We start from the raw sequence: 14,622 nt of genomic DNA, 5'->3' as shown, positions 1-14,622 counted from the left end.
TTTTAAATCAAACAACCAAAGCAGGTACATATTTTTTACCTTTACAAATTTTCTACAGAAGTGCTTTACTGCCAGAGTTAAGAAACAAATTCAGGAGCAGTATCTTGCTTAAACAAGACAACTCTCCTTTTAGTAATATGTATCTCTCATTAAAACCAAAATATACTCTCTTTCATAGAAGAAAGGTAATAATAGCCAAACAACAACACCTCTTGGGAGAGTAACACAAGAACAAAAGGAAGGAAACGAGGAAAGAGAACCTGAGGGGGTCGCTCTGTTACGCACACCCACCTTATTGAAGTGGTCTCCGATCACCTCCCAGATCCTGGACCACTGCAACCTGATGCGGCCCATGTTGTAGTAGGAGATCTCCACGATCTTTTGCAGGCTGAACATGCGTGGATGTGTGGGCGAGGCCAGCTCATCCATGGACACAGCACACAGCCAGCGCACAAAATCCACTGACAGATAAAAATCACCCCAATGAGAAAAAAAAAGTGATTTGAACAGGAAGATGAATCACAACAACACAGGAAATCCAACAGTCCTTGAAGCACAAAAGAGAAAGTCTTGACTCACCTATTGCGTTACCATCCAATCTGGTGGAGCCTGTGAAGATCCTGAAAACATTGGAGAATAAGATGTGAAGTATTGTGTCTACATAAGTGCACAGGAGGAGACCTGGGAGGGAAATGAGTGAAGAAATAACAGATCCATACCTGTCCACAGCCACCACCACGCTCTGAGAGCTCGTCTCACCAATGGACTCCTGAATGCTGGCAATCTGCTTACGGTCTACTGTTCCCCCAACTACAGAGAGAACCACATGGGAGTAGTTCTACTGTCAGATCTATAGCAGTATTCTGTTTGTGACGGACTGAAACGTTTCTACTGACCTAAACCCAGGTACTCGTCGTTGTTCTGCTCCTTGGTGCTGGTGATGAAACCCTCTTTCCCCCGCACCGTCCCTGAGATGTAGCGAGCCTTCACCCCCGTACCAATCAGCTGAGCCAGCTCCAGCTGACTGATGCACTTCATGATCTGAGAAGGAGGAAAAAAAATGGTCATGAAAGGCCCAAGGAAGGAAAACGAACTACTGCGCACTGCTAAACCAATCACACCTCTTATAGACACAAACTCCAACGTATTTTATTGGATAGAACAACACAAGGTATTGCATAACTGCAAAGTGGCTGACAAAAATAAAGACCTCATAGTGTTTTTTTTTTTAAGAGGATTAGAGCATAAACTCTCATGAAGAGGCAAAGAGAGCATCAATCAGAAAAGCAACCAAGAAGCTCGTGGTGATGTTCCATATCAGTGGCAGGTTAGCTGTCCAGACTTGATGGAAAGATAAAGAAACTGCATTAAAGGTTTAGAATGGTCACCTTCGCTGCACGTTCTTCCTTCTCTCTCTCTTTGCCCATTTCCTGTCTAAATACAGCAACTAAATGCCACTAGTGCCACAAAAATCTTTAAAAAAAACCCCACATTATAACGCAAATTTTTGCAGTTATGACTCAAGCTATGTTTGATGACTGATCAATAAAGAACAAATATGAATAGACTACGTTGTTTCTGCTGACAACCAGGATGTTAGGTTGACCTTTGACCTTCTAAACACCTAAAACTTGTCGATTACTGCATGTTGCGTTTACATGAAGCATTGAGAAAGCATTTTAAATGTGTATATGAATAGTTTTGTGTGTTTTCCAGCTGTTTCGCCTGACTGACGCACATACTCTACTGAATGGTTCTGAAAGTTCTCACAAACTGATGCAGACCTCGTGCCAGGAGTTGCCCAGGTAGTTGCCATCCGTGTGTGCCACAGTGATCAGGGTCTTGATGGTGTCGATGTTCTTCTGCTTCATTTCTGCGATGCCGGAGCTGGCCGTCAGCAGGGTGAACCTGGCCAGAGCCTGAACGTAAGCATCCCTCTCCAGCTGTTCAAAAACAAAAACAATGTTTTTATGGCAATTTTTGTAAATTCTGGTCATTTAAATACAAAACATTTACTTGAAATTCCAGAGAGTCATCTAACTAAACAATATCTTTAACATTTTATATGGAACACGTTTCATACTGAGACCAATTATTTTGATGATCATAGCTAGCAGCTAATGAACAACCAAAATCCAGTTTTTCAGCAAATAACACATTACATAACACCAATGAAAGTAATATAGAAATGTGATGCAGATAATCACTGACAGAGAAGGTCATTGCTAAATAAGAAAGCTGTCCACAGAGTGTTGGCAGAAAATTGAATGAAAAGAAAAAATACAAGACAAAGATGCAAACAAGTTACAATTACAAGTTTTATTCTGGAAATTCCCACTAAAAACATCAAAATACATAGAAATAAAAATTGAAATATATATCATTAGTGTTATAAACTAATGTATGACTGTTTTCGATTTGAATTTCTGAAATAAATAAAAACTTTTGTAATGATTCATTATGATGAATCTTAATTCTGGATTAAAGAGAGCTTTGATGCAATTATAAGATGTGAAATTATTCCAATTACATTTGTTGGTGTGTGTTTTCAACATTAAAGCAAAAAAATAAATAAATAAATAAATTTGACACAACCTTAAAATGATTACCTGACAAATGGAAGAGGAAAGCATTAATATAAATGCAACTCAAGATAAAAAAAACACTTTTATTAAAAACATAAGGAATAGAAACTAAAAGATGTTTCCAAAATCAATTTATGCAGACTTGAAAAGTGATCAAATCCAGTTCTATAAATATTCTGCGCAAGAAGCCTGTATTGCAGTGATCCAGGGTGCTGTACCTGTATGGAAAAGATGCATGCTATCCTGATGGCGCAGCGTATTCCTTCGAGACACAGCGAGGCCACTTCAGTGTCGTCACAGTCCTGCAGGCCGACGCTGAAGGCAGCCAGGAAGGGCGTCCACGCCAGCTGAGAAGAGTCACACACAGATGAGGCTTCCACGCCGGATTTAGCCAGCTATATTCCCAGCGGGGTGTGAGGAATCTCAGGTGAAATACCTTGAACATGGGCCTGACGTGCTCCAGATGCGTGGCGCTGGTGAAGGGGGCCTGGACGTGGCTGACGGCCTCCATCAGAGCTTTGGCCGTCTTGGCCATCTGCTCCATTTCCACGTTGTAGAGCAGACGCCTCTGCTTCTCGCTGGCCACACCTGCACACAATTCAGATTCAGACATCAATTCAACCCAGATCAGCAGGGATAACATGTCGTTTGTCGATATGATGTTCAGACTCACTTTGCTTGTTGGACTTCATGGTGAGCTCTTTTGTTTCCTTCATGGCAATCTTCTTCCCTGCGATCTCATCGTATATGGCTGAGAGATACTCCTCAGGCAGGTCTTTGCTGTCATTGATGCCACGGTTCATCTTGATGTACTGTTCTTTTGTCATTTTATTCTTCACCTTTGAAGAATACACCAATAAAAAAAAGTCAAGACTGGCTTATGCTCAGCACACTTCACTGATATTTAAAGGGACAGTTCTTGTCTAAACACCAAAACCCTGCAGCTTCCTTGAGGTGGACGTCTTACCTGCGGGCTGTGGAGGTCTGTTGTCAACATGATGATTGAGTAGGCGAGAACATATGCTGTGTCTGCACTGGCAAAGAGTGTTTGTCTGGAGCAATAAAAACAAAATGAGGATAACGGGTGAGCAGGATAAACGACCTGCAAAGGTAACCACATCCTTGAACTTCTCTGGTTTCCTTTCTGTTTTGTAAAAAAGAAAAAATAAATAAATAAGCGAATTAAACTCACCCCTGATTGCATTCCAGGTATCTTGCTGCAAATTTCTCCATAAGCCGGTCGATCTTCTGGGCCTCGCCGGGGAGCCGGAAGCCCTCCAGGAACATCCTTAGAGCGGAAACAAAGTCTTTGCCCTGGAAGTCCATTTGATCCACGTAGGCGTACATGACCTCTTTATTGAAACGGTCGTTATCGCCGAGGAATTCACCCACCTGAGTCTAAACAGAGCAACGACACAGAGGTCAGGCTTCACTTCGCATTACTTCGCAAATGTGCATTATACCTGCACATTTACACACAGTGCTCAGGTCCGACACTGTGACCCTGCAGAGTGAAACACAAGCTGTCTTAACGATTAGCAAAGAGTAGCAAATCAGGGCAGATTGTTTTTATTTGATGCAGTAATTAATGCAGTTATTAATGCTGCACTAATAAGCTCATCATGGTGCCAAACAAAGGTTTTGCAATAAAAAAATAGTTCAATTACAGTCATTATATTAAATTTAATATAACTTTTAATTCTGATTTACATACATACAATCACAATTTAATTACATCAATTTTAATCTAAGTTTATACATTAACTTTTTTTTTTTTTTAAAGTTTTTTACCTACTGTAGGCAGCATTTGATGTGAGCTTAATTTTGTTTTGTCTAGAATCAAGACGGGTAACTGGAATACTCGCAACATATTTTCATGTAATTTTAGGCAGAAATTAACAATATTCAGCTGAAACGACAAAGTATTTTGTGATTACATTACTGTTACAGCTTTCATTATTAATATAATTGTTGTTGAAATCTGCAGAGTACAAATTTAACTTATACAATTATTTTATTCATACATAAATATATACATTCATGTTATTTTATTTGACTAACTTGTAAGTTTTTACTGCACAAGAAATTGTTCTTGGATTGTTATGATCATTAACAAGCAAAGATGATAATATTACAATCAGAAAAAACTAATTGCCTAATTCTCTATGTCTCAGAGATTTGGTCTGGTTAATAAATTATTTCTGCAACAAATCGTATTATTTTGAAAGTATTCTAGTGTCTACTTATCTTTACTTTCTACTTTTACCTAAAACGAATTGTTTTTTTTACCGAGTCAAGCCTCTCCTCCTGGTGCAAGAACTGTGCAAGATCCTCTGGGGTTGTACCCAGCATGCCTTGCTCTTGAAGGTACTGGATTCCTCTCTTTGGTTTCTTGTTGAACCTGAGGAACACACAAACAAGTAAAGCTAAACTCAGCTACGGTTAACTCGTTCCATGTTCATCGGAATACAGAGTTATAAATTCACTGGACTCACAGGTCAATCCCCTGTTCGATGATCTCCTTCTGCTGCTTGAGAACTTCAAACTGTTCGGGGTTGTCGGTGCCGGACATTTGTGTGCTGTAGCTACCGATGCCAGACGAGGCCGTGGAGTCCAGGGAGTTGATGCTGCCGTAGCGGTTTATGCTCTCTGTGGCCTTGGTCTCTGAGCTGTCCTGCTCTGAAGGTTTCTCCTGGCCTGAAGAGCAAAAATAAAAGGAAATAAAGCCAATAATTTAGAAAACAATAACTATTGTTTTGTTGAGAAATGTCTGAATCTGACCAAGCTTTAGGTCAAAAATCCCCCTCTGACTAACAGAACTGTACAGAGGTTGAAAAAAAAAATGTCAAGGTGAAAATAATTTAAAAAGGTGAGTGGAAGGCTGTTTGAAAGAACAGACAGATTGAGGAAGAACTGAAGAATAAAGTGCTGGATGAAGGAATAGGCAAACATGAGTGAAAAAATGAACTGGTGGGTGGATGGTTGGTCAAATGGACGGACGATCGATTTATCAGATGGACCTCACTAAAATGTAATTATTTATCCATTTTCTATTTTCTTTTTCTGTAAACTACACATTTCCTGTAGGAACCCTGAACACATGACTACAGCCTAATAACTCCCAGAAACGCATACCTACCTAAACAGACACATAAAAGCTGTAATGCAAAGCAGCATTTGTGCTCTGGATGTTCTCTAAAACACTGCAGGCAGTGAAAAAGGGGAAGAAATGTGAGCTGAAGGTCAAGAGAGTTGGTTTATTAATCCATGAGAGAAGACCTCAAGGATACACTGCTGCTGCTGGAACAGGTTCACCCTGTAACCCGGGCTGGATCCAACTGAGGCATCTGATTACCCAACGGAAACTCTTTAAAACATTCAGGACAGCCTCGCAGACATGTTGGCACACCTCCATGTTTGCCATTCTTAAAACACAGACAACACAGCAAAAGAAAAAGAGTATCGGGACGCCAGCCGTCTGTAGCAACTAGATGTGTTTCTATTACATATTTGAATCCATTCAGAGAGTAAAACTATGCCGAATATAACCTGGTTTGGATGTTACTTCAGGTCTCAACAGGTTAAGTCAGACCAAACATGGTTCTGGTTACAGCGTAACCTACACCACTCAAGTTATATAACAGAACCAGACATGGGCTTGTATCTGGTTTCAGAGTTTACCATTGTTTTAAAGAAATTCTCGATTTCAAACAATTACTATTTCTTTTCCTCAAACTGTTCTGGTGTTATGAGACCATGTGAGAGAAATGCTCTCATTTTCTACCAGAGGAAAACTCTCACAGATCCCTGTAACTTACTAAAATAACCAAAAGGAGTTTTAAGGCTGCATAGGAACCCTGTCTTTGGCTCTGTGTTGTGATGTTTGATAGAGTGTATCCCAGTATAGATACACTCTGAGTTATTCTGGAGTGAGGCATGCTGCATGTCATATTGAAAGCCGCTGACAGACTGTTATGCTGAAACAGGCCTTACCGAGACAATGGAAAACTACCTAAATCACAATCACAAAGGGTTTAAATCGGAGCTATTTTAACACACATTCTACTAAACACTCACTACTGTTCCAGTTTACCTGCTCTTGCTTTGAAGTTATTCAGAATGATGAGAGTAAAGACAAGAAACCATTACAAACAAGGACCTGGCATGCTGCTGTAATAGAATTCAGTCTAAAATGTAAAACTTTCTAACCTCTACCAACACTGTCAGCAGAGCAAATTCAGCATGCAGGATTTTAATGTGAGCTGTTGTTTGTATGCTAATGAGCTGTCGTGGGTTTTTGGCAGAGTAATATCCCTGACAGTCAACAAAGCTGCCTCTGCCGCTTGGCTCTGACAGCTTAGCCCCAGGCTGGCCTGTGGATACTTCCAGAGGCTTAAGGGATATCTTTTCAGTCCTTTCTCAGAGTTTCAGCTTCATCTTAGTTCGGGTTCCTCCTTCAGCTAACGACAAATCCTCCTCTGTGCACAAGACCCAGCGGCCCGTCTCGCAGAGAGGATATGCTCCACGTGTCACAGATTGGTGCTTCATCACAGTTCAGTGAAAGGTATTGCTCTTTTTCAGGGTCTGAACTTCCTGGATTAGCCTCTATGTGCTGAAGCATTATCTCCCCGCCTCCTGTGGCTGGAACTGAGCCGATGAGTGCTTGCTTTTCCTCTTCTTTCCTTCTTTCCAGTGGTCAATCCTACAGCTGACTGCAGCTATGCTGAAGGGTACAAGCCTTATCTCAAACTCCTGTTAAGACTCTGAGAGGAACTGAGACCGATCCAGTTAGATTACGGCCAAAATCTGTTTTTAACCTTCCCTGTTTTACAGTCTACTGCAGGAAAGGAAGCAATATGGAGGGCAAAGCTCAATGTGAGAAAACTAGAACATTACAGTGAGAATTGCTTAAGGCTTTATTAAGGTTATAAACAATCAAACTGCGTCTGACAAGTCTAGATTCAGAACCGTATTATGTACCAACTACATATTGTACAGTTACAAGTATCAGCTTTTTTTCACTGTAGCCAAACCTTTAAATCCTCAGGAATTAATAGATTTGCACATCCTTCCATGCATGTATACTGCCACAAAAATACTTAATCCCTTTCCCTGTGCCAATAACTGCAGGCGCAGCACACACGCATCAAACTTCGGTCACTACAGTAGCTTCTCCTCACCTGGAGGAGTTTGGTTCCAGTGTCTGCTAAAAGTATTATGGGAGCTGAAATGCTATAAGCATTTTGGATCCATTGTTAAAACAAAGTGATGGTACATGCAGCTCAGTTTGCCACACATTTGCAATACATTGTGCATAGTGTTCTACAGCAAACTCAGTGTGTATATTTGAAAGACCGTAGATCTTTAACATAGATCACACTCCCATGTCTAGCCTGTCTAGCGTGTTAGAAACAGGATTTCTGACATTACTGAATCTGCAAGCTGATAATTAAAATGATCAAACCAAACAAAAAAAAGTCACAAATTTCCTCGTGCTTTGGGTTTCACTGCAGCCAGTATCACATAAATGACTCACCTAGGCTGGTCTGGGAATTGGGGTTGACGTACTGGTCTTTGCTCCATTCTACCATACATTTTAGGATGGACACTAGACATTCAAGGCCTTTCTTTCTTAGAGTCAGCTCCTGGACAAGAATATAAAAAACATAAACAAATAATCAGTAAAACTTTCCATGCTGTCTTAGTGAGATGGTTTGGGAATAAATTATGGTTCTGCTAAAAGGCTGGAAATAGTTAATATCTTTCCTTGATGTACCTAACTCTGTTTTGTCACTTCATTTAGTGCAAATTCTGATTAGTTGGTCCTGGCGGTTAAAGCCGAATGGCTAGTTTGAGAATGGCTAAAACCTTGAAAACCTCAGTGGGTTTTTGCACAGATTATTTTTCTGGGAAACATGTACTAAGAATCAAACATTTAATCCTTTCCAGTTACTAAATACCAGATAGAAAAAGTAGACAGTGTAAAAATCAGTAACACTGTGTTGACATGGGTATTTGTGATATTTTGGATTTCTACTTTAGTAGTTTAAACTCAGTTGCTCTGAGTTTAAATTGTTTACAAGTTCAGTTCTCAGTCTGTGTTTCAAAGGAAGTCTAAGGGTGGGGCAATGCATCTGACCTACTTTTAACGTCTAAATAACTGTCAACTTCTGTGTAAATAACTTCCAAATTACAGACATGATGAAGTTTTATAGGTTCAGATAAACCATTGTGGCATTTTTGAGATTTATAGATGTCAATTTTGGTCTTGGTCCCTCTCTAACTCATCAGCTTCCCTTTACAGCATCAACTAATCTGGGATTACGATAAACGAAGAGTGTTGTGTATTGTAGGTACAATATTAAGTGTTTATAACCTTTTAACAGTACCTTACTTAATAAATTCTGAACTATGCCTGTAAAGCAGCCACAGAATAGATGAAGTACATCAGAAAAATAAAAATTCACCTGTTGGGGTGTTGTGCCGAGCTCGTGGCCTCCGCGGCCCTGGGCTATTTTTGAGAGGTCGTTGACCAAGCGCTCAAATATATTAGCAGCATTCAAGTCACAGTCGTAGTTCACATAGATGTCCACCACACTTTGGGCATCTGAACAGGACAGAAGGGAGGAGTTTGATTACAATGTTTTTCACAAAGCCTCAGGAAATCATAGAAACTACTTATAAAGTTGCACGCTCGAAGAATTGATTTTGAAACCACAAAAAAAATTAGGATTAAAGTAGAAATTACAAGATTTCTCCTTTGAGAAAACAGCCAGTGTTTTCTCCGGCTGTGTTTTAGTAACGCACTGCTGCTCTGTTGTTCTACATCTTCCCTCAAATGCAGACTATTAAGGTGTGAAAATCTCAAGTTATCATGTACATATAATTCCATAAAAATTTATTGTTTAAAATCTGCAGTTTGCAAGCTACATGTAGCATGTCTGTTCAGCAGCAGTCTACAGGCAGGTACTAGAGGAACAATAAGTAACCACCAGGTAATATTAGTTTATTATACTCCTTATGTAATTATTGGTATAAAAAAGGTTAATATTCTGCTAAGTATGCACTAAAATTTTTTAATACAAGTAAAATAAATTTTTGTTTCTACACGTAAGTACATATCAAAAAAGACATAAAACAACAAATGCTACAAACAACAAATGTTACGCAGTTGTAAAACAGCTTATTTCAATATAGCATCAAAAATAATTGCTTCTTTTCCACTTTAAAGGAAAGAAATTCAATAACATGACTTCTGTGTGAATACAGAGGTGCTTTGGTATTTTTTGTAAGCTAAGAAAACATGATGATCTCACTCAGACTCAGGCCTACTAATGTCTTTCAAAACTACTTAATTTTCAAAAGTTAACTTAATTATATATCAGGTCAATATTATTCCACCTGTAGTGTTGCAGTAGAAAAATAAAGCAAAAAAAGAAAATAGCAGAGCAAACCTGCACATATTCTGGTGAGCGTTTGGATGACCATCCACTTGTGGTCATAAGAGCTTGTGGACGTCTCAAGTATGTACAGGAAAATCTCTTTGAAGAACACCTGCAAAGAGAGAGTTTATTGCATTTCCATTGAGAACCAGGCAAAAGGAGCCATCGCAACTCCGCAACACAAAACAAGAAGAGCCGACAGATCAGAGATCCTGGAAGCAGGAAGGCCGGTTAATTTGGCCGAGATGAAAGAAGAACAGGTAGAACTCCTCACTTCATGTCCTAAATCACTTTAGAAATACTGCTAATTTTGGTTGAGTGTTTTTTTTTTATTATTCATCTTATTAAGTGCTCACTTTTAAGTTTTCCAACAAGGCAAATGAAGAAATGCTTTTCCCCTTTGGGCACTGACTTGTTTTTCAGGCAAGAAAAAAAAAATAGCCGAGACCAAGAGACCAATCGTCTTTTTCTACTGTTTCCAATCAAAATCTTTCTTGATCCTAAGTTAAATTTCAATTAACAAAAACAATCTTAGCATACCAATAATTATGCATCACCCATTTGTAAAGGAGTTGAAAAACAGCCTTATATTTAATAATTCATATTTTGGCCATATGACTTGATTTGACTTTTTAGGTCTTTAGTTAATGCTTCCTTTTGTTGCCTTCAGTTAGGTATTTTATATTTCATGTGAAAATTTGCACATAGAACATCATACAAATGACTAATTTACAACGTTGTCTTTCAAATACTATTGAGTTTGCTTGGAACTTGGTCTCAAGTTTACTATTTGGAGCTCCATAAATTTAAGCTTTGCTTTAGGAAATTTCAACCGTCTCCTGCCAAAGAGAGTGTTTGTTTCTTTCTTTGGCAAATCAATTAACAAAGGACAGTGGAATTTAATTATATACTTTGATTTTTTGGCACTTGTTGCCTTTATTGACAATTACCAGACAAAAAAGAGGGAGAGAGAAAGTGGGGAATACATACAGCAAATGTCTCAAGAGCAAAAAACCGATCTTTTGGCTGAATTTAGGCTTACTCTGTGTACTTATCTTGACAGATTTTTTAAATTTTATTTTACACAGACAATAAGCTTGCTATTTAAGCTGTCAGTAGAGCTTGCAATAAAAAGAAAACTTTACTAAATAGACAAATGCAAACGTTTTACCTCGATTTGCATCTTGAGGTGGGTCTTAAAGTGGGAGAGCAGGGTAAGGAAGATGGAGAGAGAGAGCTCAAAGACTTCAGGCACAGAGGAGACACCGTTCTTGGACAGCGCCACGCACAAATACTGCTTGATGGCGTTTATGAACATCTCGTTGGTCTTGAAGATGGGCCCGGCATTCTGCAGGATGGACAGCAGAAGCTGCAGAGACAACACCTTTGATCGCAGCTCGTGGGACCTGAGGCAGTCACATGAAGACAATTTGTTAGTCTTTATATTAAAGGTTAAACAACTGCTTAGTTTGTAGTAATCTGAGTCAGTTTAACATGTAGGTCAGATGATTCAGCAGCGCTCCATGAGATGTTGCATCAGATGATGTTTTAGAAACATCATTTAAATCTGCTTTAAGATTCTCCACAGCTTCTTTCCCAATGTTTCTACTGTGTTCTTTGGTCTTTATAACGGAAAACAATGTCCTTGAAAGGAATTTACGACTAATTACTTGGAGAGAACTCATGAGGATGTGTGTCTGCAGCAGAGAGTTAAAAATCATCAGCAGGATTAAAAGAAAATGCTCTGGGGGTCACAGTCACAGATCGTCTGCATGCACAACCTCTATCTGTCTGCAAAGCTCTACTGTAGCAAAAGACTCTGGGAAAGAAATAACCAGATTCAGCTAATTTATATGCTGACTTTAAATGCTCCTTTGCAATGCTTTCCTTTCTTTGTCTGCTTTCCATTTCTGGAAAGCAGTAAAAATGGAGGACCTAAGTGCCAAAACAATAACATCCTTTTACTTTTTAAGCAATTTCTTAGATGAAATCCAACTTAAGTTTTATGACTGCAAGCAATTTTATTGCCCAGAAATGCTCTCTATAATTGATTTTTAGTAGAAAATGAATGAAAACATTTAAAAAAGAAGCTCTCTTGTAGAGCAGTAAGGACTGAAATCTTGGAGAGGCTTTTAACAGCATTTATGTTGGTATGTAGTAATGGAAAGCATCTGTAGTGTTTTAAAAAAATAGACGCAACCTTCAGATTCTCGCTATGAATTTAGCTGCCAAACGGCCTTGGAAATGAAAATCCATTTGGACAACAAAGCAGAAAAGCTGAAAAGAAAGAAAAAAAAACAGAATAAGAGTAATTTGGACAAACTCTTAGTGGAAGGTGGGGTGTGGCAGCATTTAGAGGTGAGAACAGAAGATCAGATGCGTCAATGGTGATCGCAGATGCAGATCCAAAGTCATTTGCTCTAGTTAAGCTGTAGACACTTCACATGTTCAGTGTGCATCAAATTGTTCAGGTGTGACGGAGTGAAATATCTGGCAAATAAACCTTTTTAGGAGAGCAAAGATTTCAGTCTGATCCAGACACAGCATGTCAGCCTTTGCGAAGCGCTCCATTATACCAGAACTGTATCCAAAGCCATTCAAAAAGCAGCTTGGATAACATTTCTTTGACACAGATTTGTTGAAATTAAGAATAAATTGGTTGGAAAACAGTAAACAAATAAGAGAGTCAGAATGGAGTTTTAGGTAGAAGCCTGAGGCAGAAAATGCTGATTCCAGAGAAGGTGGAGCTATCAGTACAATCACATTTCCTCTGAGTGAAGCGTGGCCAGGGGAAATATTAAATTGGAGCAAAAAATAAAAAATAAAAATCATTCATTTTGCATTTGTGGTGCTTTGAAAAGTAAAGAGGAAGGATGAAAAGGGCTCCAGTGTTTCATGACACAAGGAAGTGATTCAGAAAATTCTGATTGATGTCTCATTGCCTCCATAACCAATGGAAACCAATGAAAAAACACCACAATCTGAGCGATCCTCATTTTAAACCATGATTCATGATGTCTGTAGTCAGACCTGCAGCTTAGAGGAAGGATTAAAAAAACAACAAGGCATTAAAAGGCCTTTTCATGAAGCCTACGCTAGGAATAAAAATCACAAAAAGTCCAACTCTCAGGTTTTAAGCAATTTAGAGTAAAACTTGGCAATTAGATGTTAAATCCAACAGCTAAATGAACTGGGAGTTTCCATTAGATGCTGATCAATTAATTGGTTACACAAATCAAGAAAGTATAGAAGAGTAAAAGCACATCTAATAAAGAAAACTCTTCTAAGCTGTAGAAAATCCTTACAAGGATTGTTATCCTTAATTACGTAAAAAAACCAACAAAGTCTTACTTTGGATCAGGCGGTCCGTCTGATAGTGGTTTCATCGACAGCTTGCAGAGAGAGCGAAAGACAAGAAAAGCGTCCTTCTGGAGGATGTGGGAGAACTTAGCACCTGGCGGCTGGCCAGCTGTTGCTCCCGATTCCTAAAGGAGCAGAAAAACAAGCAACAAGTTAAAGAAATGTCTGGTTTTAGAGCTTTTATCTTCCAGATTATTTACCATCAACAGTATGTGAATGTTAAAGCAATAAGATTTGTTTGATCGTGATCACACCTCAGTAATTATGCTGACTTGCAGAGGTCATTCAGAGCTGGATGACACAGCAAACACGCGCTACATTTCAAATCTTTAACTTGTTTCATAATTTGCCTCATTAAAGCCACAAACTATTAACAGTGGTTATTTTTGCAACTTTTCAATAAATGCTGAAGTTTAGGTGGATACAGGTCACTGCTGGATTTATACTAGGATTAAATTACAAACAAATTCCCTTTATTAATTAGGCAACCTGGGATGGCAATTGGCTTCACCAAATTATATTTAGGGGCATCAGAGTTTTGGGAAATAGAATAGAATAGAAATGCAAGCCACACTTTTGTAATGACTCTGTAGTTGCTAAAAACTGATATAAACTAAGTTTTCCTGGATTTAACACTTATAATGTCTTAATTTAAAAATGTATTATGACCTTCTACAGGACATGATAAGAAAACCTCAGTCCATTTTAGACAGAAAAAAATCAGGTCGTAAAAGTTCAGCTGCAGTGAAAATGTTTATTTTTAAAGATATTTTGACTAGCAGCTTTTATTCCTTAGTAGCTGCATATGATGCTCCTGCTCCATCTCTTTTTTACTCTATTTTCTTTCATTCATTCAGTAAGAAGGGAGCAGGACGATTATTTATTCATTAAGCAAACGTACCAGATTCCTCTGATCAGCTGCAGGAGAAATTACCGCACACAGCTGTTTGCCAATGTGAAAAAAAAAGTCCAGAGTCCAGCTGTGTCAAACGTGACCTTTGGCTTCACAACAGCTTAAGGAGAAACGCCAGAGGAGATTTCAGACACATTCAGATGTTGCCAGACTGAGGTCAAAGTTTCAGGAAGTGAAATTTACACCCGTCATAGTGTAAATTTAACACTGGTGTGAATTACACAAAGAACTTCAGGTTAACCTAATAACTTACTTCTTTGGTTGATCATCACCTATTTATTAACTAAAGCAGGTAGAGTTTATTTTAAGCCATTTAAGTTTG

General features: G+C 38.7%; 1 protein-coding gene across 2 annotated transcripts in view; it reads right to left on the bottom strand.

The window, feature by feature from the left end:
• The window catches only part of arfgef1 (ADP ribosylation factor guanine nucleotide exchange factor 1), a 56,067-nt gene that overhangs the window by 8,760 nt on the left and 32,685 nt on the right, over nt 1-14,622 (bottom strand). For both annotated transcript variants that reach the window (XM_023326244.1, XM_023326246.1), the window contains 17 exons: nt 13,379-13,512; nt 11,199-11,433; nt 10,040-10,139; nt 9,053-9,192; nt 8,122-8,230; nt 5,081-5,282; nt 4,875-4,986; nt 3,778-3,983; nt 3,553-3,637; nt 3,259-3,424; nt 3,022-3,173; nt 2,804-2,932; nt 1,785-1,943; nt 897-1,041; nt 720-810; nt 580-620; nt 292-461 (listed from right to left, as the gene is read on the bottom strand). In XM_023326244.1, the coding sequence (XP_023182012.1) occupies nt 292-461; nt 580-620; nt 720-810; nt 897-1,041; nt 1,785-1,943; nt 2,804-2,932; nt 3,022-3,173; nt 3,259-3,424; nt 3,553-3,637; nt 3,778-3,983; nt 4,875-4,986; nt 5,081-5,282; nt 8,122-8,230; nt 9,053-9,192; nt 10,040-10,139; nt 11,199-11,433; nt 13,379-13,512 (2,376 nt within the window). The remainder of the gene's footprint in view (nt 1-291; nt 462-579; nt 621-719; nt 811-896; nt 1,042-1,784; nt 1,944-2,803; nt 2,933-3,021; nt 3,174-3,258; nt 3,425-3,552; nt 3,638-3,777; nt 3,984-4,874; nt 4,987-5,080; nt 5,283-8,121; nt 8,231-9,052; nt 9,193-10,039; nt 10,140-11,198; nt 11,434-13,378; nt 13,513-14,622) is intronic.

This window comes from Xiphophorus maculatus, chromosome 21 (genome assembly GCF_002775205.1).
Source record: "Xiphophorus maculatus strain JP 163 A chromosome 21, X_maculatus-5.0-male, whole genome shotgun sequence".
Lineage (NCBI taxonomy): Eukaryota > Metazoa > Chordata > Actinopteri > Cyprinodontiformes > Poeciliidae > Xiphophorus > Xiphophorus maculatus.
The sequence above is the reverse complement of the archived record's forward strand: the minus strand, read 5'-3'. Positions and strand labels throughout refer to the sequence as shown.